The 24,716-nt window shown below is 37.1% G+C and overlaps 1 protein-coding gene across 2 annotated transcripts; it reads left to right on the plus strand.

Annotated features, from left to right (window-relative positions):
- The first annotated feature begins 403 nt into the window (after positions 1-403).
- On the plus strand, positions 404-18,506 carry LOC140521147 (uncharacterized). 2 transcript variants are annotated; one of them, XM_072635884.1, is made up of 5 exons: positions 404-3,540; positions 5,483-5,627; positions 6,163-6,261; positions 15,271-15,415; positions 15,720-18,506. In XM_072635884.1, the coding sequence occupies exons 1-5, from the start codon at positions 3,505-3,507 to the stop codon at positions 17,152-17,154; spliced, it is 1,860 nt and encodes a 619-aa protein (XP_072491985.1). In that variant the 5' UTR covers positions 404-3,504; the 3' UTR covers positions 17,155-18,506. The 2 variants fall into 2 exon arrangements, with proteins under 2 accessions (XP_072491985.1, XP_072491986.1); XM_072635885.1 differs by having other exon boundaries at positions 407-3,540; positions 6,166-6,261.
- The last annotated feature ends 6,210 nt before the right edge of the window (positions 18,507-24,716 follow it).

Consider the following 24,716-nt stretch of genomic DNA (forward strand, 5'->3'; position numbering starts at 1 on the left):
TATTCTATTGCTTTTGGTTATGTTGTATTTTATATATATTTCTATTGATATTGTTGTAGCTAGCTTGCTCTGTTTTGTTAGCCAGGTTTATTGTTTTTGATTGGTTGCTGTATACTATGAATATGCACATACTTTGAAATGTGCATGTATTATGTCCTCCAGGTAGTTAGCCATGTTGTCACTGAAGGATCTTCCTGTGCTATGTATAGTGCCATGTCTACTGCATATACTGTGAACATGCATTTCTTTTAGTTTCATTGGTACCAAGATTGTTTATCTGGGATGCTAAGAAAATCTCCTCTGTTGTTTAAAGTTCTGATGCTTGTGTTTTTTACATATACTTTCAGGTTTCAGACTTGCCTCAGCTTATTTTTGCACAGGACTGCAAAGTGTTTTGGCAGAGGGAAGGAATGTAATCTGAGTCCTAAAGACTACTGTATATGTGGATTCTCTCCTCTCTGGTGGAGATCTATGTCTGAGCCTGCATGAGGGGCAGGGTGGAGTTAGCAAGAGTGAGGGAGAGCTTCAGCTTTCTTTGGGTCTTCAAGTCACTTACATCAGGAGCTTGTAGCTTCCAGTTTTGAGAGAAAGCATGGATGAAGCCAACTCTAGTTCAGGTTGCTGAAGGAAAAGATTCTGGAAGAAGCCAACATGGGAGGAGTTGACAGTTTCTACCATGTCCTGTGCACAGATTGCTACACTATAGAGAACTTCCCTTTGGATAAGATCTAGTTCCATTCTTTCTTTCTTTCCTTTTTTCCTTCTCTCTCCCACTCTTTCTCACTGAATTAGTTCACTTTCAATGGGAGAGTTGTTTTACCTTGTAATATCTGGTACATATTCTCCTAGGCATATTTTTTCTGAATTCTGTTTTGCTTTTACTTGGATAAATAGTTTTCTTGGCTACCTGCTATATGTATCCACTGTGGAACTGGCATTTTGTGGAAAAGGGGTCAAGCCATGGATATAAAGCTTGGGGGTCCTCCTCCCTCCAATAATGAAGCAGCAGCAGAAATTACATTGAACCTGAAAACCACATTGTCTAGACTAACAATATTTAGAGGAAAAAAGACATAATTCTAGCCAAGTACCCCTCTCTCTGAGGACAGCAGAAGGACTAGCCTCTGGTCTCAACTTACAATGCTTTACCTCCTGAAAAAAAAAAAATTAGTCTCCCTTGGAGAAAGGTGGAGGGGAGAAGAATCTAGAAGTATTTATTTTGCCTGCCTTTGAGCTATACGATAACTACATGTGAGCAAGACTGTCATATGTGTATGCATGTATATATACACATGAGTGTATGTATGTAGTAACTGATCAACACACTGAATAATTTCAATTTTCTTATCTGTTAACTGGGGATGATAATAGTACCTACTACATAGAAATAGTATAAGGATCAAATGAGGTAACACATGTAGAGTGCCTTGGAAATCTTGTGTTATCTAAATGTTAGCTACTACATACAATCTATACACTGTAGCATATATATTATAGATATGTGCTGTACATGTCACATGTATGCAATATAAGTACACACAGCATGTGTAATATATATTATGTACATGCAGTTGTACATATATACATTGTACAAGTAAAATTTAACCAAATAAAAAAGGTCATCACAGAATTTGATGATTTTATTAAAGAAAAAGAAAATGGATTGGTTACATGATAAGCGAGAGGGATAATAAGTAGATGGCCAGATGATTCCACTGATATACTCACAATGTCAGGAGAACATGAGGAGATATGTTAATCTTATGGAAGGACATGGGCTAGAATTTAACAGGATGGGCAGGCATGGATAGGTTGTCATCTGCACCCATGGAAGGAACTCCAGAATCAGTGAGATCAGAGATTTATTTGAAAGTAACAGAAATAAAAAATCTAGGAAAACATGTAGAAGACAGTTGAGAATGGAATAAACAAAACATTTTTTGTTAACTTTTGGGATAAATTTTCTATGTACCATGTATGTATTATATATACAACTACATGCACAAATCCTAGTTCTGCTGCGTACTACATATATGTTCTTGAGGAATTATATCAATTAATTAATCTCTCTGAGTTTTCTCATCTGTAAAATGAGGGGGTTAGACCAAATGATCTCTAAACTCCCTTCCTGCTACATGGATCTAGAATTCGTTTTCCTGATTCTAAAGTCAATCATTTATCCAGAAAGATTCATGCATGCAGGTACATGCGTATATAGACATATACACTCCAAAACATGCGTATGTAGACACATGTATCATATCAAAATCATACAAAAATAGTAATCTTCCATTATATATATGTATTTACGTGTGTATGTACATATACACATAAGGACATATGATAGCTATGCAGAAAACTGTAAACTTTTGTTTACAATTTACGTATTTATCTTCACGAGGCTAGGCCTGGGGAAAGGCCTGGGCGAGGCTGGAGGGGAAGGAAAAGGCCCCACGTGGGAGGAGGAGCTTCAACGGAGCCAGGAAGATTGACGGATTAGGGTATAGGTGGCACCAGGCATATTCTGGAAGCTCCGTGGGTGGAGACGGGTTGTGGGGAGGTCTTGGTGTGCCCACCGTCGGGCAAACGGCCTCATCGCAACAGGAGGATTAACAAACAGCCCCTGGCTGCTGACTGGATGAGAAAAGCAGCAGCAGCTCCCGCAGCAGTGCTCCTCTGTCCTGGGCCTGCGCACAAACCTCGTCAGACCCCAGACCCCACTTCCGGAAATCCCGGCCTCAGGGTAGGGCGGGACCTTCGGTAGCCGTTGCCACGAAAACATCCACACGCCCCAGAATACCGCGTCCCGGGGCTGTGGAGACAGTCGCGGGAGAACGGCCGGAAGAGGCGGGAGGAAGTGGCTCTGACGTCTCTTCCGGTTCCTGTCTGCTGTCACTCGGGCAGCCTAGTCTCATGGACTTGCATTGTGTCTCCTCTGTCCTCCCTGTCCCGGACCCGGGAGCCAGGGCTCCTCCGGCCTTCGGCCCTCCCTCCGACCCTACGTCTCCCGCGGCCTCTCCCCGCTGCTGCCGCTCGTGCCCCCAGGGATCGGGGGTCTGCGCTGAGCCGAGCCGGCTGCCAGGCCCTGGCTCGGGGGTCTTGGGGAGCGCGGGGCCGGGCGACTCTCTTGGCAGGTGCCTGGTCCGGCCCTTCCTGGGCCAGCCGTGCCCCGCCGGCCCTTGAGCCTGTCTCGCCGCCCGCCGTGTGCGGGGAAGGAGAGCTGGGCGCAGCCCCCGCCGGCCGCGTCCCGGTCAGGCTCCCCTCGGTCCCTCCCCGGACTTGGGGCTGGAACCGCTAGTGCCCCTCGTGTGCCCGGTCCTTGAACCCCCCACCCCGGGGCCTGGGTTGTTCGTGAGCTCCCTGTTCGGGGGCAGTGGCGCGGGAGGGCCGGGTCTGCCCTGGGAGCGCCGGTTCTGCCCCGGGTCTGGAGGGGGCGAGGCAGACTAATGCTTGTCTCTGCCAGTTCTGCCTTGTGAGCGCTCTGTCCTTGTGCAAGGGGCGGGCATGGCCCCTGTATTCCTGACGGCGCCAGGCTGCAAAGTGAGTTCAGTTTGTTCTAGAAGGAATACTTATTTCTTATCCTCGGCCTGGGGACTGTCTTGGAGCCGGGCCTTAAATCTCCTCGGGCTTTACTTTCCTCAGTTGTCGTTGGAGAGGTTGGACCGGATGGTGTCCAAGGTCCTTGTCTCTGTTTCTTCATCTGTTATTCTGCGATCTTAGCCTTACTAGAAGGTAGAATGTAAAGCTGGACAAGTAGTCTAATTCCCTCATTTTAGAGATTTTGAAAAAACCGTACAGCCAGAAGTATAATAATTGTGTTTTAAGATTTACAACATCCTTTCAGACAGCTCTTTTAGACCTTACAACAATCCTGGGTACTATAAATGCTCTCCTCATTTTATAGGAGAGAAGGGCTAGTAAGAAGTGAGGTTTGGGCTCAGATAATTCCGACTCCAGTTCAGCATTTGATCCACAGTATCATGTTACATATCTGAAGTCACCTCTACTAAGTAGAAGAACCAGCATTTTGTTATTGGTATTCTGACTCCCCTGGCTTTTTACCTGCTCTAGACCATGCTGCCACTCTGGATAACCTATTTACTCCATAAAGAATGTCCCTTCTACTTTGCTATTGATCCTTTCTTCTCAATCTAAAGTTCACTTATTCAATTCCTCTGACTGGTAATTCCTGAGCTGGGTTTTTTTTGGGGGGGAAGCAAATATTGACATTAATCTTATAAGATTACAAAGTACTTGCCTCACAGAAAGTATAGATAGTGCAAGTGTTATTTCTCCATTTGACAGATGGGGAAACTGACAGAGAGCAATAACTTGCCCAGGATTAGTTAGTTAAACAATATTCAAATGCTTCAATTTATATTTTAAGTACTTAATGTATTTAGAGAAGGAAGATAGTATAGAATGTAGTGATATCTCAATTTTTTCTTCATATTAATCATCTTCTTTTTTTATATGACTTTTTTTTGTGAGAAAGGCAGAGGAAGAAGTAGCTAAGATAGAATTATTTGGTCTTCATTTCTGTGGTTAAATGTGGCCCAAAGAGTAACTGGTAAAATTACTGTGAGAGTAAAATAACTGCAAGACAATTGTAATAATACAAATCATCATGTTTGGCTCAGATTTATTGTTAACAGTTCACTCTGTGAGAATGCCTATCCATGGAATTCTAGTGTTAAGTTACAAGATTTCTTTGGTTATTTGGGGAGCACTTTGGTGGAGTGGCTGAAGATGCACATGGATCCAGGAAGACTTGAGTTCCAGTCCTACATCTTAATACTGTGTGGTCTTTCTCAAGTCTGTTAACCTCTGTGGTCCTCAGTTTTCTCATCTATAAACTGGGAGAAAGTAATACACACAGTATCTACCTCATTGGGTCTTTGCAAGGTTCAAAAGAGATCATTTATATAAGTCAGTTTTCAAAATGAAATACTATACAAATGTAGACTACTTGTGTTAAATGATAATGGGCCATCTAAGGGATAGCTAGAGTAAGCATGTTTGAATTAGTCTGAAATGGTGCAAAAAGGGAAAATGGCACAGGAAAATGTTATCCAAGGGAAGTTATAATTGATTATTAATAGAGGAAGCTTGTATTGGATCATGATAATTAATGTTACTTTTGTGTATTGTGAAACTGTTGATAGCAAATTATGAATTGAGCATTTGAAAGACACATCTGATTCAGACATGTTCACTTAAGGAGATTATTGATAAGTGCCAATGTGGATATGTGTCTTAGCCTTTCTTAGATTCAGTTTTCTAATCTGTAAAATGACAATAAATTGTCTCAAAGGGTCTTTGTAGAAAAAGCACTTCATAAATCAAGCACATGCAACATACATGTGAACTGCTACAGTTGTTTGCACATAGGAAAAGGTATATAGTTGGTACTCAATATGTATATTTGACTTTTTGAATATATATTTGAACAATTTTTTAACATTCCTACCAAATTTATCAGTCCATGAAGGTCCACCAGGAATTGGTGACATTCGAGGATATTACTGTGGATTTTACTCAAGAGGAGTGGGGAAACCTGGACCCTTCCCAGAAGGAGTTATATAAGGATGTAATGCTGGAGAACTATAGGAACCTTGTCTTCCTTGGTAAGGAGAGCTATGTCTTGTATCTCTGATTCTTTCCATAGTGGAGTCTTTCTTACTTCACTTAGCAAATTAACATTTTCTACATGATAAACCTTTAAGAGTTGTTGTTTGACATGCAGGAGCAAGTTTGCTAATCCTCTTGTGACTGCCAGTGCTTTACTTTTGTTCTTTAGTCTTGGGTAAAAGGTCCTTACTATGTATATCTGGATATTGGGCACTTGTTTGTGTTACCTTTGAAGTTGTAGTCTTTCCATTCTCTGTCCTTCAGGTCAAAGATTCTTCCCTAAAGTTCCAATGTAGATGTCTGAGAACAAGAAAGTTTCATCCTTTTAGTGGGAATGAATCGAATGTACTTTTATTTGTGATGGCAAATCCCTAGGGTCTGACTTCCACCTATCTAAGGAACACAATGCAGATGGTACTTCAGAGGTCTTCGGGATCTCCTTGAGTATCCATAACATGCCTCTTTACCGCAAATAGTGAATATGGATAGGGTAGGGACTTTTGTTCTCAACACTTTTCCATTTCCAATAAGCAGGACTTACAGTTTGGAAACCAGGTGTGATCTCTCACTTGGAGAAAGGGGAAGCACCTTGGATGCAGGACAGAGAAGTACCAAGAACCACCAGTTCAGGTGAGTAATTGAAAATCAGGCAAATGGGAATCTTTGTGAGCCATACTTTAGCTGGTCTTTTGGGAAAGTATTAGTTGTAGAGTTTTCCCTAAAAGTCTCTGCATCTCTGGAGCAGAGCTGAGCTTTGATAGCAAGGGCTAACAATAAATCATTTTCTTGATATCTGCTAGGGAAGAGTTTCCTTCAGTCAAAGAGCTTTTTCTTCTATTTTTCCTTAGGGTAATTTAACCCCTAACAACCATTTATTACCTTAATTCCCTTTTAGTCATTCTTTTTTGGTAAATTTTATTTAATTTTTTTTGATAAATAAAAATGTTTTATTTCCTTACCTCCTCTCTCCCCTAAGAGGGGTGAGGAGAACTCTTGTAGCAAATACTCATAATCAAACAAAACAATTCTTTTGTCCATGTTCTAAAAATAAATTTTGATCATTCTTTTTTAAAAATAAGTATACTAACTTGGGAACAGCTAGGTGGCTCAGTGGATAGAGCACTGGGCCTAGAGTTGGGAAGTCCTGAGTTCAAATCCAACCTTAAACATTAGCTTTGTAACCCTGGACAAGTCACTTAACCTCTTTGCCTTAAGCCACTGGAGAAGGAAATGGCCAATCACTCCAGTATCTTTGCCAAAAAAATCCCATGGACATCATTGGCATCTCCTGGACCATGTGGTCATGAAGAGTCAGTCACAAAGTATCAGACATGACTGAACAACAACAATATCAACTTGAACACATGGATATAACACTTACTAAGTATTTACCATGTATTAGACACTTCTTAAAGTTCTGAGGATACAAATTCAACTTAAAAAGCAGCTAACATTTTCAAAGAGTTTCCATTTTAATGGAGGGAAGAAAATACAGAAGGAGGAGCTGAAAAGCGTGAAACAGAAGGGTTGGTTATGTAGGTTGGGTGTGGGGAGCGGTGGCAGTTAGCAATAGAATGAGCATAGTGTGGACACCTCAGAAATGCAGTCTTAGCTGGAGACTAATGATTTAGGAAGGAGGCCCTCCAGGGTGGGAAGGCTGTCGGAGAATTAGTGGAAGAAAAAACAGTAACAAAAACACTCCGTTTTCTGATATATCCCTTTCTTACTTTTCTTCTAAACGTTTTTAAAATTGTGTTCTGTTTTTTTATATAACTTTAGAGTGTATATTCGCAATTTGCTTTCTTTGATCTTCTTTACTAGGGACTAGTCTTTCCATTTTGTATTATTAAGGAATGGCAATTATAGTGGTATAATAATAATAATCCATTTTTAATTCACAGTCTGATTAACCATTCCCCAAGAGTTGGAAGCGTGGGTCCTTTGTGGTCATGTTTTTGTTATAAATAAAATCAGAAGAGAGGGAAGATAGAGAGAGCGGGAGAGAGAAAGAAGAGAAAAAATTTGAGATTATTTTTGTAATATTTAAGTATGTTTGAAAGATATATAGATTATTGATGCACATGGAACTCATTATGTTATATAAGATGCTTCTATCTCTGTTTTTCTAATCAGTTTTTCCTTGAGTTTTTATTGAGTAGTCATTCTCTTCCACAGTGTTCTGTGATTTTAGATTTGAGACACCTCAAACTCAACCTGTCCAAAATGGACCACTCATATTTCTTGCAAAATTTATTCCCCTCTAAACTTCCTAAGTTTATTCATTCTATCCAATCTTTCCAGTCATCTAATTTTCAACCTCAGAGTCATCCTTGACTTTTCTTTCTCCCTTAACCCTTTTATCCAGTCAGTTATCTAGTGTTACTGGTCCTATTTTTACAGAATCTTTCTTATCTTTCCTTTTTTCTCTAGTCACACAGTCGCTGCCTTACTTTAGACCTTTGTCGCTTCTTGTAGCCTAATTTGTTTCTCTACAAGATATTGTGCTGTCTAATGTGTTCTCCATGCTACTGCCAAACTGATATTCCTGACATCTTTTGTATATGCCCCTTTATCTCCTGCCAATGTTACCACCCTGGTTCAGGCCTTTGTCACTTCTTACCTACATTTTTGTGGTGTACTGCTGATCTGTCCCCTGCTTCTTTCCTCAAATCTGTCCCCACTTTATTCCCTCTTCCACTCAGTTGTCAAATTGATTTTCCTAAAGTTCCTAAAGAACTTCCTAAAATTTCCTTAAAATCTAACCTTATCACCCCCGGTCATTAAAGTTCAGTGACTCCCTAACATCTCCAGGATCAAACATAAAATCTTTTGTTTGGGGTTTTAAAATCCTTCACAATCTAACCCCTTCCTGTCTTTCTAATCATAGATTTTATTCTTTTCCACATGTTCCATGATCCAGCTGTTCTGGCCTACTTGCTGTTCCTCACAAATGATACTCCATTTCATGACTCTGAGCATTTTCAATGGCTCTTCTCAATGCCTGGAACCACCTGCTCCTCTCAATCTGGTTTCCTTTCCTTCAAGTCTCAGCTAAAGTCCCACCTTCTACAAAGAGCTTTGGTCACTCTAATCTTGGTTCCTTTCCTTTGAGATTATCTCCAATTTATCCTGTCTGTAGCTTGTTTGCACACAGGTGTTTGTTTGTATGATATATCCCTCATTAGACTATGAAATATTTGAAGACAGAGACTATTTATGCTTTTCTCTGTCTATCTATCTATCTATCTATCTATCTATCTATCTATCTATCTATCTATCTATCTATCTATCTATCTATCTATCTACCTACCTACCTACCTACCTACCTACCTACCTACCTACTTATCTTTCTATCTGTCTTTCTGTCTGTCTGTCTCTTAGCACAGTGGCACATCATAGGTGCTTAACAAGTGCATGTTTACTTGACTTGATTTTCTGAAGAATTTTTCATATCATCCCCCCTCCCTTGACCCCTCTAAAGAATCTTCAATGACCCCTTATTACAGAATTTACAAGTGAGAATGGAGCTCATTGGCCATCCAGTCTAACTCGTAATCATAAAAAAAAATTAGCATTACAGTGCATCTGATATGGTCCTCTAGCCTTTTCTGAAAGACCTGCATCAAGGATAGAGTCAACTTGCTCCACTTTTGTATTGCTCTCATTTTTAGGATTTTTTTAGGATATTTTTCATACATTATATTAGGATAAAATAGAAACTGGCAAGTTGGCCAGTGTAGCTGGATCATGGAACGTACGCAAAACAATAAAGTCTACAATATGATTTCCACCTACTTTTTAAAACTTGTTTTATTACTCATTGGATTGTATATTTAGAGCTGAAGGGAATCTTATAGGCCATTTAGTCCAACCTGCTCGTTTTACAGATAAGGAAACTCAGATCCAGAGAGATTAAGTCAGATGTCCAAGGTCCTATACATGCTAGATAGGTAAGATCTGAACTTAGATCTTTTGACTCCAAATCCATTTCTTTTTCCAGTATATCCACTTCCCCCTTTTTCTGTCTCTGTGTCTTTCCATTCTTTTACTCTTCTTAGAACTCTTGGCTTGCTGCAAATTACAGTTCAAATACCACCTCTTTTATGGTACCTTTTGTGATTTGTTCCAACTATTAGAACACACCCACTTTAATCATTTTTATTATTTTAGTTTATACTTTGTATTTTTTATTGTCTTCCACCTCTACACCCAAATGTAATACAGCTTTTTTGCAATGCTGGTTCCACTTGGACACAGGTGAATCATGACTCATCTAAAATAGTCTATTTGTATTTCCTGTGTCAGATTTTTGAGACGTGAATATAGTACTACACAAATTGAGTTGGTGCAGTTTTGATAACCTTTCTGTTTTATTTACTTTAATGTCCTTTTTACTGGGTTTGTTAATAGATTAAGAACCATCTTTTAATTATTTTTTGTTCTTTAAATCATTTATATAATTTTAGATATTCTGTATAATCTTAAAATGTGCACTTTTATTTTCTTCTTGGCTAGGGAAATTTGTCTCTAGTTAATGCCAGTATAAGTCAAAGCAGCAGTATATCCATCATGGTCATAGGTATTTGAAATTTTTTTTTTACAGTTTGACATTTTTTTTTGTAAATAAGAATGCTTTGCTAGCAGTATGTTGTGGCTGTAATCATAGTATATATTTTCCATATCTACCACTTTACTGATCATGTAGGATCATAAATCATAGATTTAAAACTAAAAGAATCTTCAGAAGCTATCTAATGTAATTTTCTCATTTTAGAGAGAAACTGAGGCTCAGAGAGTCTATCTGACATGACACTTATACGTGTGGTATCTGAGACAGCTTTTGAACTGAGGTCTTTTTAACTCCAGGAGCAATGTTTTTTCCACTGTAACTACAGCATGAAATTAATTATCTTTCTTAATATCTTTCTGTTCTGTTACTTTAACTCTTCTGGTCTTATGTTGAATGTTAAGGAAAAAGGAAGTGCTCATTTATATATCCTTAAACATATTCAGAAAACTTCTGGTATTTGTTACAATTAATGTTCCATCCAGATTTGAAATATTTATTTATATTATCATGTCAGAATTGTCTATTTTATACCTTGTTTTTTGCTTCCTATATTTAAAAATAATTTAAATATGCATAGTTTCAAGAAATATTTAATGATATTTTGCTTTTCTCTCAACTGCCTTTTGCAATTTATCTTCTCCCCTTTCACAAAGAGCCATAACTTAGAGTAAAAACATTTTTAAAAAAATAACTCAAGAAACTGTAACAACATATTAAAAAATCTTGAATTTATTCAGTATTCCAAACCCATTATCTTCTAGATATGGGAAATGGGAAGAGGGGTCCCTTATGGAAGGGTAAAGTTCCTGTTTCCTGTATTTTGCTCTGAGTCCAAGCTTGGTCATTGTAATTTCCTGGCTTCTATTTTTTATTATTATTTTTTTACTGTATTTTACATTTCCATTTGATTTTTTTGTGTAATTTTTTTCTTATTTTAGCTTACTTTACTTAGTGTTAATTTATGTCTTTAAATTCTTTCATGCAAATTCATATGCAAGAAGCCACTAGTAAGAAGATATTGAAGATTAGAGGGAAAGAGATTAGATGATTGTGGGAGCAATCTGTTTTGATAAAAAAGAAAAGATATAGAATCAAGGGAATGTATAGAGGGATTGGTTTTTAACCTTAGATGACCTACTTAATTTTACATTCACACTGACAAAATTAAGCCTTCAAGTTACATTTTTCTGTGTCTGGATTTTACCTCCTTAATGAAATTAATCTGGACTCTTCACCTCAAAAAGTTTCATTCTCATCCCATTGTGGGGATTCAAACATGAATAGCGAATATCTCCATTTATTTAAATTGTAATTTATTTCTCTTAAAAATTGTGTTATATCTATGTTTGTACAAGTGTTCTCTGTGTTTGATTCCACCAGATAGATCATATTTTTATAGTAATTTTTAGTAATATGTCTGTTTTATCTTTTTCTTCTGGTTTTGTTAGTAGTGTACAGGCATTGTTGTATATACACTTACATAGGTTTATTTTACATTTTGCTACTTTATTGATGCTATAGGATCATTGTTCTAAAGCTGGAAGGGGCCACAGAGATGTCTAGTTCAACTCCTCCCTTCATTTTATAGGGTAAGAAGTTGAGATACATAAAGGTTAAAGTAATTTGCCCAAGTTCACACTAGGTGGTAATCACCAGAGGCAGGTTCTAAACCCTGGTCTAACACCAGAGCCAGCTTTCTTCCCTTTTTACAGTGTAAAGTTAATCATCTTTATTAATTTCTTTCTGTTGTCTTCTTGCATGTTATGGAGGAAAGGAGGGCATCTTAGATTTATCTCTTAACTTACTAAGATTCTAATGTTTGTCTATTACAAAGAATATCTTTCCTCTTAGTTGCATATAAGTACTTTCTTTTCTCATTTTAAAGAGTGTCACTGTCATTCCTAATTTTTGCTACATGTGTATTTTGACCATTTTATAAATGCTTAAAGGTTTGAAAAATTTTATTGATATTTTGTTTTTGCATTAGCTATTTTTCCTGTTTATACCTTTATCCCCCTCAGAAAGCTATGTCTTAAAGAATTTTTAAAAATCAGTAAAACTAACTAAACACATCAAAAATCTGAAATATAATGCTATATTCAAACCCATAGTCTCAGACCTGTGCAAAGAATGGAAGAAATACATTCTTGCATTTTTCCTTTGGTCCCATGCTTGGTTGCTATAATCATGGTATTCATTTTTTAAAAGTAATTTTATTGTTGTGCTTTCTATTTACATTGTTAGATTAACTGTATATTATTTCCTGTTTCAGCTTCACTTTTTTCAGTTCATATGCCTTCGCATGCTTGTCATATTAAGTGAATTCAATATACTTTTAAAAGCTGAGAAAGAATACACCCTGCCAAACTCCTTTTACCAAAAAAAAAAAAAACCCACTGTAGTCCCAATATTTAAACCCGAAAAAGGTAAAGCAAAGAAGACAAGTGTGTGCATATATCATTAATAAATATTAAATTAAAAAAATTTTAAATCATGGCCAATAATATCCAAAAAATTACTCATTGTGATGAAGTTGAAATTTGTGCCAAAAGTGGTTCACCATTAGGAAAACAATATAATTAGTCATATTGAAAACTAAAACATCCAAAACATAATTATAATCAATACATAAAGATGAAACTTTTGACAAAGCACATCGTCTATTTATGCTGAAAAACAAAATGAAAAAATCCCACAACCTAGAGGAATTGAGTGAACTTTTAAAGCAGAAGTATAGAAAAACTTCCTTTAGACATAAACCAAAAAACCACAGTATATCTCATATGTCTTATGCGTCATTTTATAAAGTGTTGCAGGTACACTTTTCAGTTACTCTTAAACACCTGAACTGAAGAATTTCCTTTCTTATTCATCAGTGCAAACTGATTTGGCTGAAGTAACCTAATAAAGTACTATTATGTTCTGGTACTAAGAAAGTTACCTTTCAGTAAAACTACTGAAATGCAAAAAAAAATACTAGAAGCATATGTGTATATGTCTAAAACCACAACTAGCATTATATGCAATGGAGAAATTCTAGAAAGTTCCCAATACATCTGTGTGTAAAGTTAGGGTGCACCTTTCCTATTCTTTATTCAATTTAGTTCTGTAAATACTAGTGATAGAAATAAAACAAGAGCAAGGAATTAAAAGCATAAAAACGACCAAAGAGAAGAATTATTCCTGTTTAATAAAGAAATGAAAATACCTTTAAAAAAGAAAAGAAAATACCAGAGAATAAATGAAAAATTATTGAGACAATTAACAATTTCAGGAAAGATCAGGTTATAAAATAAACCGACAGAATCAACAGCACATTTATAGCAATAATAAAACCCAAGCATCATTGATAGAAAGGGACATTTCTTTCATAATAACTACAAAATGTATAAAATATGTGAGAATTAGTTTACCAAGGCAGATTTGGGATCCATACTCTTTAAAGAAATTATGACTACTTTAAATAATTGAAGTATATTCAGTGCTCCTAGCTTGGTGGTGACAATATAATAAAAAAGAAAATACCTAAATTAATTCATACATTTAGTACTCTTGCTATTCAAACTATCAAGAAGTTGCTTTATTTTTTGTTGTTCAGTCATTTTTCAGTTTTGTCTGTGACTCTTTGTGAGCCCTTTTCAGGTTTACTTGGCCAAGATAATGGAGGAGTTTGCTATTTTCTTCTGTAGCTCATCTTACAGATGAGGCGATGAGGCAAACAAGGTTAAGTGAATCACCCAGGGTCACTCAGCTAGCAAGTATCTGAGCCCGGATTTGAACTCAGGAAGATGAGTCTTCCTGACTCCAGGTCCAGTGCTCTATCCACTGTGTTACCTAGCTGCCCTAAGTTGCTTTATAAAGTTAGACAAAAATTAGAAATTTTTTAAAGGAACAAAAATTCCACAATCTATAGAGAATATATTTTAAAAAGAAGGAATGAAATGGGAAGATATTTTTATTACCTCTTATGATAAAGCAATAGTCAAGAAAATCATTTAGTATAAGTGTTTCAGTGGAAAAAACTAGATAAGAATGGATCAAGAACATCTGTTCTCAGCAATCTAGTGTTAGATAAGCCTAGAAGTAAAAATTACTTCAGAAATAACTCACAGTTTTAACAACTTTGAAAACTTGGAAGTAACTGAGCTGGAATTAGTTTTAGAGCGGTATCACACACAATACTACAGTAAGTTCAAAATGGCCATACAACCTTACTATTACAGATCATATTTTAAAACAAAATTTAAAAGAATTAGTCCAGATACCTCTCACAGTGATGACTGGGAATGAAAACTTAAGCAAGCAAAAGAACACAGCAGTCCAAAGCTAAACAGTAGAGCATTTCAACAACATGAAATTGAAAAAATGTTAGCATTAATAATCAGAAATTAGGGTAAGAAGGGATACTGTTATGTAGGAAATACACCTTCATTTTATAGCTCTCATAATGGCATGCTTTATAACGTATGTAGGGAACCTACTCAAATGCCTTCCCTCAAAGGTTCAATGGTTAAAGGATATGATAAAACTCTGAAAAGACTTACAGAGTACTATGAACAGTGTCAGGTATTTCTTCAAAACTCTAATAAAATAATAAATGTAGATCAAAAGAACTTATGCCCAGAAAATATGTAAAAGATAAGAGATCTTAACCCAAAGGGAAATTGAGTAAACAATAATTGAACTTCCAAAAGCAATACAAATCCATAACCTACCAGTCCCACTGGTCCTGATTATTTTAGAAGTAAGTGCTTAAGTATTTTAAAGTAATGTGTCCCTTTTGTAAGAAATATGTTTCCAGTGGTAGAGAAAGAAAGGCATCATGCTAGATTTCTTTTACCAAATATGTAAGATCTTTCTACCAATTCTAGGATGAGATAAAGTAGGGAAAGAGTTAAAAATAAATATCCTGCTGAATATCAATACAAAAATATTATTAAAAATCGAACAAAAAGCTATAGTATACAAAAAATAAATATAGACAATTTTTCATGGTGAAGAAATCAGAAGACGGGATTTATTCCACTTTCAGATTTAACAGGGATTATCTACATTTTTACTTCTTTCAGATTGGGAATCTACACCTGAAACCAAGGAGTCAACTCATGAAAATTTGAGAAGGAATGGTTCCCATATTTCTGAACTGGAAGAATCTTGGGAATATTATGTAGGATTGAAAAGACTGCAGCAGAACCATGAGGAGATATATTCTAGGCAAGTAAAAAAAAACACTCGAAGGAAAACTCCCAACATATGGTGGAATTTTCTGGCGAAGTCCTTATCCACTTGCTTTAATTGGTTTCCATATATGAAAATATCTCTATAAATAAAATATGCATTAATAGAACTTCATACATTATTCAGGCTTAAGGAAATAAAAATTAAGGAATGTAAAATGCATTCAGTTTATAATTCCCGTCTTTGCAATAGCTTAGAAACATATTATGTAGACACTTTATGAATGTAATACATATAAGTTAACCTACAACCACAAATCATCAATTATTTCTCATCACAGAATTCCTACTGGAGAAAATCTCCATAAAAGTCATGAATATATAGAGGCCATCTGGAGTAAACACCTTGTTGAATGTCAGACAATTCATAGAAAAAAGCCTTATGGAGATAATGATTACGGGAAAGTCTTCCATTCCAGCTCATTCCTTACCCAACACCAGACCCTACATGCTGGAGAGAGGCCTAATGAATCTGGAAAGACCTTCTGCTGGTACTCACAGTCTACCCAACATGAAAGACTTCATACTGGAGAGAAGCCTTATGAATATCATGTATGTCCAGTGGAATTCTCTTATAGCCAGTACCTTAACAACCATCAGAAAATTCATAATACAGAGAAGCCTTATGAATGTAACTATTGTGGGAGGGCTTTCCGTTGGAGATCGCAATTAACTGCACATCAGAGAATTCATACTGGAGAAAAACCTTATGAATGTAACTACTGTGGAAAGGCCTTCTGTAGGAGATCACAGTTAACTGTCCATCAGAGAATTCATACTGGAGAGAAGCCTTATAAGTGTAATGAATGTGGGAAGAGATTCCGCCATAGTACAGAGCTAAATCTACATCAGAGAATTAATGCTACAGAGAAATCTTACAAATGTAACAGTTATGTGAAGGACTACAGCCAAAATTCAGATTTTATGCTACATCAGAGAATTCATATTGGAGAGAATCCTTATGAATGTAACTATTGTGGGAAGGCCTTCCATCAGAGTTCACAATTAACTCGACATCAAAGAATTCATACTGGAGAAAAGCCTTATGAGTGCAATTATTGTGGGAAGGCCTTCCGCCAGAGTTCACATTTAACTCGACATCAGAGAATTCATACGGGAGAAAAGCCTTACAAGTGTAAGGATTGTGGGAAGGGCTTTCACCAGCGTTCAGAGTTAATCCCACATCAGAGAATTCATACTGGAGAGAAGCCTTATGAATGTAACTATTGTGGAAAAGCCTTCCATCGGAGTTCACAATTGACTCGACATCAAAGAATTCATACTGGAGAGAAACCTTACAAGTGTAACTATTGTGGAAAGGCTTTCCACCAGAGTTCACAGCTAACTCTTCATCAAAGAATTCATACAGGAGAGAAGCCTTACAAATGTAAAGATTGTGAGAAAGCCTTCCACCGGAGTTCAGAATTAACTCTACATCAAAGAATTCATACTGGAGAGAAGCCTTATAAATGTAAGGATTGTGGGAAGGCTTACAATCGGAATTCAGAGTTAACTTTACATCAGAGAATTCATACTGGAGAGAAGCCTTATGAATGTAAACACTGTGCAAAAACTTTCCGCCAAAGTTCACATTTAAATCGACATCAGAGAATTCATACAGGAGAGAAACCTTATAAATGTAACTGTTGTGGGAAAGCCTTCCGCAACAAAGAACATCTTATTATACATCAGAGACTTCATACTGGAGCCTTATGAATGTCATGAATGTGGGAAAGTTTTCCACAAGAGTTTATAAGTAATTTTATATCAGAAATCATACTGGAGAGAAGCAACAAACATATACTGATTGTGGAAAGACTTACACCTAGAGTTCATGATTAACCTAACATCAGTGATTTCATCCTGTAGAGAAGAAACATTAAAGAATTCATTTAGCAGGCCTTCCACAGGAGTTAACATTTAACTAGACAACAAAGAAGTCATCCTGGACGGAAGACAAGATAATTTTTGTGGGAAGTCCTTGCATATCAAAATATACCTTACTTTACAGAGATGTCACTCTGAGGAAGAATCTTTTAAATGAATATGGCAAAATCTTCCATGAGACTTTAGAATTAACATTAAATAAATTCATACTGAAGAGAAGCCTTGAAATGTAATGATTGTAGAAAGGCTTATGACTGGAGTTCAGAGTTAATTGATATGAGAGAGTTAATACTAGAGAAAAGACTTATAAACCTAAGTAAGTATTCTGGAAAGATCTTCTTATCAAAGAACATCTTACTCTACATTAGAGACTTCAGTTTAGGGAGCAACCTTATAAATGTAATGAATATGGGAAAGTCTTCCCCAGGAGCTCATAACTGTATATCACATAACTCATAACAGTTTTAACAGGTGCAAGATAATTTATAGCTGGGGTTCATTCAACATTGGAGGATTTACTCTGGAAAGAGGACTTTTGAAGGCAGCTATTCAGGGAAGGCCTTTATTAAGTACAGTTTAGACTGAGATGGCATGCTAAAGAATAGCCTTATAATTGTCATGAATATGGGAAGGTATTCCACTGGTTCTCACAGTGGATTGTACTATGAATAAAAGTAAAGCAGCACCTTAAAGTGTATTTATTGAAAAAATTCATTCTGTGGGAGCTCATGGCTTACTGAACATTAAAGAATTGCTACTGGAGAAAAATTTGATGAGCATAATGATTTGTGGAAAAGCCTTCTGGCTGGCTCAACATCAGAATTCCTATAGGAGAGAAAACTTATGGATGTGGAAAGCCTTTCCTGCGTAGCACATACTTCATGGAACATTAGGGAATTCATTTTTGGGAAAAGCCTTTTGAATTTAATGGTTGTGGGAAGTTTTTACATTGGTATTTCATACCTTAATCAGAATGAGAAGGCATAATTAAGAGAAGCCTAACAAATGCTATGAATATGGAAAGAATTTCCACTGGACCTCAGTTTATTCAGTATCAGAGCTAAAGTGATAATTTTATAATTGAAATTAACTGGAAAGACATTCCTCAAAATCTGCTGCATTCTTATTAAGTATTCTTTTTATGCTATGACTAATTAAATGTCCTTTTGTTAACTGTTGAATGACCTATGAGTATCTCATTTAATTCCAACATTAGAGTTATATGACCAGCTTGAATCCATCTCACCTCATAGCATTTAGCACAGTCACTAGTAAAATGAATATAGGAAAAAGCTTACTGGGAAGCTATATGCATTACCAGGTCTATCCTTCCCTCATTGTTTTGAACTGCCTTAGAGAATTTAAAGTGCCAGCAAAAAAGTTGCATGTGAACTGGCTTAGCACATTGCACAGAAATAAACAAGAGTTTCCTGTTTTTAAAAACTGCAATGAGACAAGCAGCTGCTGAAGCTACTAATAAATAGTACCAGAGGAAAGGGTGATACTGTTGAAGTCAGGGGCAGGCTTTAGGAAGGAACTGACAGGCAAATAATGACAAGTATGTTTTTTGACCAAGAAGTTTTACTGGAAAATATGCTATATCCTCCTGAGATCAGTGTTGTATGACTTGAGAATGGAAGTGAGGATGAAATTTGAAAATTAGAGGTTAAAAAATCATGGAATTCTCCTCTTACTCTTGCTCCCTCCCCAATCAAAAAAAGTTTTATTCTATAGAGAGAATGTAGGATGGGAAGACATTCACCACCAAGGAACAAGCAAGGTTTCACAAGAACTTAAACAGCAACCTGCTGAGATGCTAGAGTGAGGGTGTAATTCATGAGGGCTGCTTTGGGTATCCATATTAGTCCCATGAGTTTGGCAAGTTGAAAGATTTACTTTTCCTGAGCTGTTAAATCAGTTGTTACAGCTGAAGACTTCCTTTTGTCCGTTTTTAGGTAGCTTAGCTGGGGAATAATGCATAACTGACCCCATAAAAGTGAATTCCCATTGCAGCCAGTTTCCTCACATTGGAGGGAAAATAGGAGGAAGTTCTAAATGAAAGGGTTGTGGTAAATTGGATCTATGTTCCTCTCCCCCCATTAACTTGCCATCTTCTATTATCATGAGTTGAGACAGTTAGATCCTGCCTTCAAGTGAGTGTATTCCCCACCCAAATGATATCATGCTTTAGCTGTAGGTCTCCCTCCCCACAATCATTAAGGAAGATGGAGATAGGTACATAAAATTTGACTGGGATGTCAGGAAAATAATCTGGACACATAAATACTGTCATTGCCAATAGGTGCTCTGAGAATGGGGAAGGAAGCACAAAAAAAGCCCACCTTTTCACTAGGTAAGTAGTGTGATGAGTGATATCTCTCAGATCTTTGAGTGTGGTACCTAAAAGAGTTGATAAGAAAGCAAATGATTGTCAGCCTATGGGGTTGCTGGTAAAACTGGAAAATAATAGAGGGTCAGTTAAAGCCCTTTAACCCCATTTAAACCTGATGAATCTGCTAAAGCCCCTTTCCATTTGGATATAAGGGGCTACTGGATAGTGGCAACTACATTACTTATACCGAGAGGTCTACACCCAGTTTCCACTTGCAGGGAAGAGATATCAAGCTCTTAGGAAACAGTATCTGTACTGGCCCTTTTGGTTATCATGGGCAGGGCCAAATAAAAACTCTTGCAGTTGCACTCTAGCATCTCGTGCCATTAACACCAAATATTACCCCTCTTCACTGGAAGGTGGGGTGAAGAGAGAGTAGTGAAAAACATTTCCTCTCCAATGATGGACATGAAGGAAGCTAGGTTACTTGTTTTACCAATACCCCTTTGTAACTCATGAGAAAGGCAGATGGCACCTGGTGGTTTGTAGTGGACAGTAGGAAGCTAAACTAAATTGTCATGTTCATTTCACTGTAACTGTTACTGAACTGCCAGTGTGGTAGGCCAGGCAGCTTAGGTCCAGGATGAATGGTATAGTATTATCAATCTCCCCAACACTTTTCTCTTCCTTGGATGAAACTACCAAGGAACAGTTGGTTTTCACTTGGGAAGGGGTCCAGTATGTTTTCACTGCTCTTCTCTAGAACTCTCTGAATTCTGCTTCATATGACTACAAACTGGTGGGCAAAGACTTGAAAGAGGCTTCCCTACCTGAGGGCATCAATATCTACCATTGAATTAATGACATGATTGATCAGGCTGGATGAGGAGCTACATCAGATTGTAGTCCATATGAGGGAAAAGTATTGGGCAATAAAACCTAGGAAAATGCAGGGTCCAATCTCATTAGAATTTTGGAGACTACAGTGAATGGGTTGAATCCAAAAGATTTAGAACATTCTGGGACAAGGTAACTAAACTTGCTTTCCCACAATGTGCTATAGGGAATCTAGCTTACAGTAGCTAGAATATGGAAAAGCTGGAGTCAGGAAGACCTGAGTTCAGATCCTTCCTTAGACACTGTATGATCTTGGGCAAGTCATTTAACTTCACAAGTTAGTTGTGAGAATCAAATGGCAACAAGGCTGCTGAAATCCATCAAGGTCTGGGCAAAAATATGATTACTCATGCTGTATTTATATGCAAAGGATAATGTATTATTATTTTTTAACAATTAACTCAGTGTATTATAGAGAAATTATATTTCCAGCCCCAGTATTTTATTATGTAAGTTTTATTCCACATAATAGACTTCAATGATTTGTTTTAGAACACAGTATAATTAGCAAATGGGATTTTATTAGTAAAGACTTGGCTCAGCAGAATCAAATGAAAATATGTAAAGTACTCTTTAAACTTAAGACATTTAGCTTGCTATAAGTAATGAGCTGGGTTATTGGGTTCTTGGAGACTTTCCCCAGCCCTATACTCTGATATTCTCCCTTTACTAAATTATCTGTAAGCTCATCTCTTTCAAATGGGACCCAGACCACAGTTCTGCCCTGAGAGACCTAAAGCAACCTATACAGCAGTGTCTTCCCTAGACTCTTAGGATCCTGTGGATACCTATGCTTTTGGAAGTCCCTGTTTTTAAAGACCTGGTTAAGTTAGTTTTGGCAGATACCTTTTGGGTGGTGAGAATATTTGAAAGCTCCCTAAAGTGTCCATTTTTTGCACTACTTTTGAAAAGTTGCTTGCCTGGACTCTAGTTGCTATTGAATAGGTGCTCAGTCATATCATCACTCCGTTCATATAGTTGGGTTATCTTGAGTTGGGTGATGTAAAAAGGCCCTTCCTACAAGATGAGTAAAACATAGAAAGCTCCTGTCATTAAATCAGAATGGTATATTAAAAATTACTCTTATATAGATCCCATGTATATTACTGCACTTCATGAACAGGTTGTGGCCTCTGGACCCTTGAGAGCAAATCTGGAGGGCCTCTACTTCTGTGGCTCTAGATCCTGAGCGATTATTTTGCTTATTTTACCTGTAGTTAGTCCTTCCTAAAAGCAAGGCATATACAGCTGGATTTCACTGGCCCTAGGGAATGGGCATCTTGTTAAGTCCTCATGAATTGAGCTGCAAGTAGCATGGTTGACAAGTGAAAGAGCATTGAGGTCAGATAAGATCATCATATATATTGATTCCTGAGTGGTGGCCATGGGTCTGACTAAGTAGATATGGTTTTTGGAAAAAAAAAAAAAAGGGACAGGACAATAAAAGGATATTCCTCAGGAAATCCTTAGAAACTATGAAAGAGTTTTATAAATGCCTCCCAAGATTGTGGGGTATGTTAGTACTGATCAGGGATATATGCCTTCTGCTGAACTAGGCAATGAAATTGAATCCATAACGAGAATGACCGACGTTGGGGAGTGATTCTGTTGCCAGTCTGAACATAGGGCTATTATGCTATATTGTGCTGGGTGAGGAATCATTTGATCATCCTAAGGATAAGGCAGCTGTTCTTGCACAATTCCTTTCCTTAGGCCAATATTCATTTCCACCTAAACCCCATTACTATTATCCTGTCCTCAACTAGCAAACTGGCTCTTACCTCATCTCAGAGCAAGAAGTCCGTCCCTGACTGACAAGATTGGCACTTCCCAGAAGCTACATCCATCATGATTCAGTGTCAGCCTAAGATGGGAGAAGGTTTTCTGGTTTAACAGTGTCTAGGATCCAGCCTTCATAAATGTATCCAATAAGAATAGGGTTCTTTTGGACATAGTTCCAACTGACCAGTTCTTCTGTCTTTCCTTTTCTGATGGCACAGGGTTGCCCTAGGTCTTTGAAGTCCTTATCTCCTCAGAGGGCTCCACATACCCTAGGAAAATAGCTCATATCCCTTTCAGTTGGTAATTCCTTTCCTCTTGAATGGGTTAGACAATGTATAAGAAAGGGCTTGGAGAACTAAAGAGTGGTGTTCTTGAGAGCTGCCTTGCTTTTTTGACAGCACAGAATAGGTGAATCAGTTGCCATATAACTGTTGAAAATGGGTAATGTAACCCAGAATAAAGGGGATCCTTTTAACTCTTAACAGTGGCAAATCTGAGGTTTTGAATGAAGGTGGGGAGTTTTTACCCAATACTTTTGAAAGAAGAGGCTAGCTCCCTTAGTAGATGTCAGTAAAGGTTTCTAAAGAGACAAAATTTTGGTATTTCTCCAATGTGCCTCCTAGAGAAGAGGGTGTCATAAATGGTGGCTCATGGAAGAGAGGGACATGGTGGTACAGGACAAATATCAGCACTGGTACTAGGACAGACTGAATATAAGGTGGCAGTGACCTCTTAATTACCTTATTGCAGTTGATCCTGAAATGTGATTAAAAAAAAATTATTTAGCTTTCGTTTCCAACATTTACTTTTATAAGATTTTGAGTTCTAAAATTTTCCCTCCTCCTCCCACCTCCCAAGATGGCATGCAATCTGATATAGGCTAAACATGTACAATCATATTAAACATTTCCATATTGTTCATGTTGTAAAGAAGAATCAGAACCAGAGGAAAAAACCATGAGAAAGAAAAAACAAACCAAATAAGAAAATAGTATGCTTCAGTCTGCATTCAGACTCCATAAATAAAGAACTGTGGATGTGGATAGCATTTTCCATCATGAGTCTTGGAAATGTCTTAGATCACTGCATTGCTGAGAAAAGCTAAGTCTATCAAAGTTGATCAATGCATGATGTTACTGTTATCACGTACAATGTTCTGGTTCTGCTCACTTCATTCACCATCAATTCATCTTCATCATTTCTTATGGAATGGTAACATTCCATTTATCACAACTTGTTCAACCATTCCCTAATTGAAGGACATCCCCTCAGTTTCCAATTCTTTGCCACCACAAAAAAGAACTACTATAAGTATTTTTGTAAATGTGGATCCTTTTCCCATTTTTATGACCTCTTTGGGATACATACCTAATTACTGCTGGGTCACAGGGTATGCACAGTTTTATATCCCTTTGGGCATAATTCCAAATTGCTCTCTCCACATTGCTTAGATCAGTTCTCAACTTCACCAACGATGCATTAGTGTTCCAATTTTCCCACATCTTCTCCAACATTTATCACTTTCTTGCTCTGTCATGTTACCCAGTCTGATAGGTGTGATGTGGTACCTCACATTTTTTAATGTTTTAATTTACATTTCTAATCAGTAGTGATTTAGAACATTTTTTCATATGACTATAGATAGCTTTAATTTCCTCATCTGAAACTGCCTGTTCATATCCTTTGGCCATTTATTGATTGGGGAATGACTTGTAGTCTTATAAATTCAACTCACATCTCTATACATTTTAGAAATGAGGCCTTTATCAGAGACACTGACTGCAAAAATTGTTTCTCAGCTTTCTGCTTCCCTTCTAATGTTGGTTGCATTAGTTTTGTGTAAAACCTTTTTAATTTAATGTAATCAAAATTATCCACTTTGTATTTCATAATTTTTTCTATCTCTTGTTTGGTCATAAATTCTTATCATTTCCATAGATCTGACAGGTAAACTATTCCTTGCTCTTCCAATTTGCTTATAGTATCACCCTTTATGTCTAAATAATGTACCTATTTTGGTATATGGTGTAAGATATTGGCCTAGGCCTAGTTTCTGCCATACTGTTTTCCAATTTTCCCAGCAGTTTTTGTCAGATAGTGAGTTCTTATCCCAGAAGCTAGAGTCTTTGGGTTTATCAAACAGTAGGTTACTGTAATTCATTGACTACTGTGTCTTGTGTACCTAACCTATCCCACTGATCCATTCCATTTCTTAGGCCAGTACCAAGTAGTTTTGATGATTGCTTCTTTATAATACAGTTTTAGATCTAGTACAGCTAGGCCACATTTCCTTGCATGAAATATGATTTTTTTTAAAGTGACTTTCAGAGGTATCATCTGTACAATGGCCAATGCTTCTTTTTTGCTCACTGTCAGTATT

This window comes from Notamacropus eugenii, chromosome 1 (genome assembly GCF_028372415.1).
Source record: "Notamacropus eugenii isolate mMacEug1 chromosome 1, mMacEug1.pri_v2, whole genome shotgun sequence".
NCBI lineage: Eukaryota > Metazoa > Chordata > Mammalia > Diprotodontia > Macropodidae > Notamacropus > Notamacropus eugenii.

Excerpts from the sequence above, each read along its gene's own strand:
- LOC140521147 (XM_072635884.1), top strand. The coding sequence starts at position 3,505 with ATGGCCCCTGTATTCCTGACGGCGCCAGGCTGCAAA. Across the intron at positions 3,541-5,482 it reads TGACGGCGCCAGGCTGCAAA|TCCATGAAGGTCCACCAGGA; the intron begins GTGAGTTCAGTT and ends CAAATTTATCAG. Across the intron at positions 5,628-6,162 it reads TAGGAACCTTGTCTTCCTTG|CAGGACTTACAGTTTGGAAA; the intron begins GTAAGGAGAGCT and ends ATTTCCAATAAG.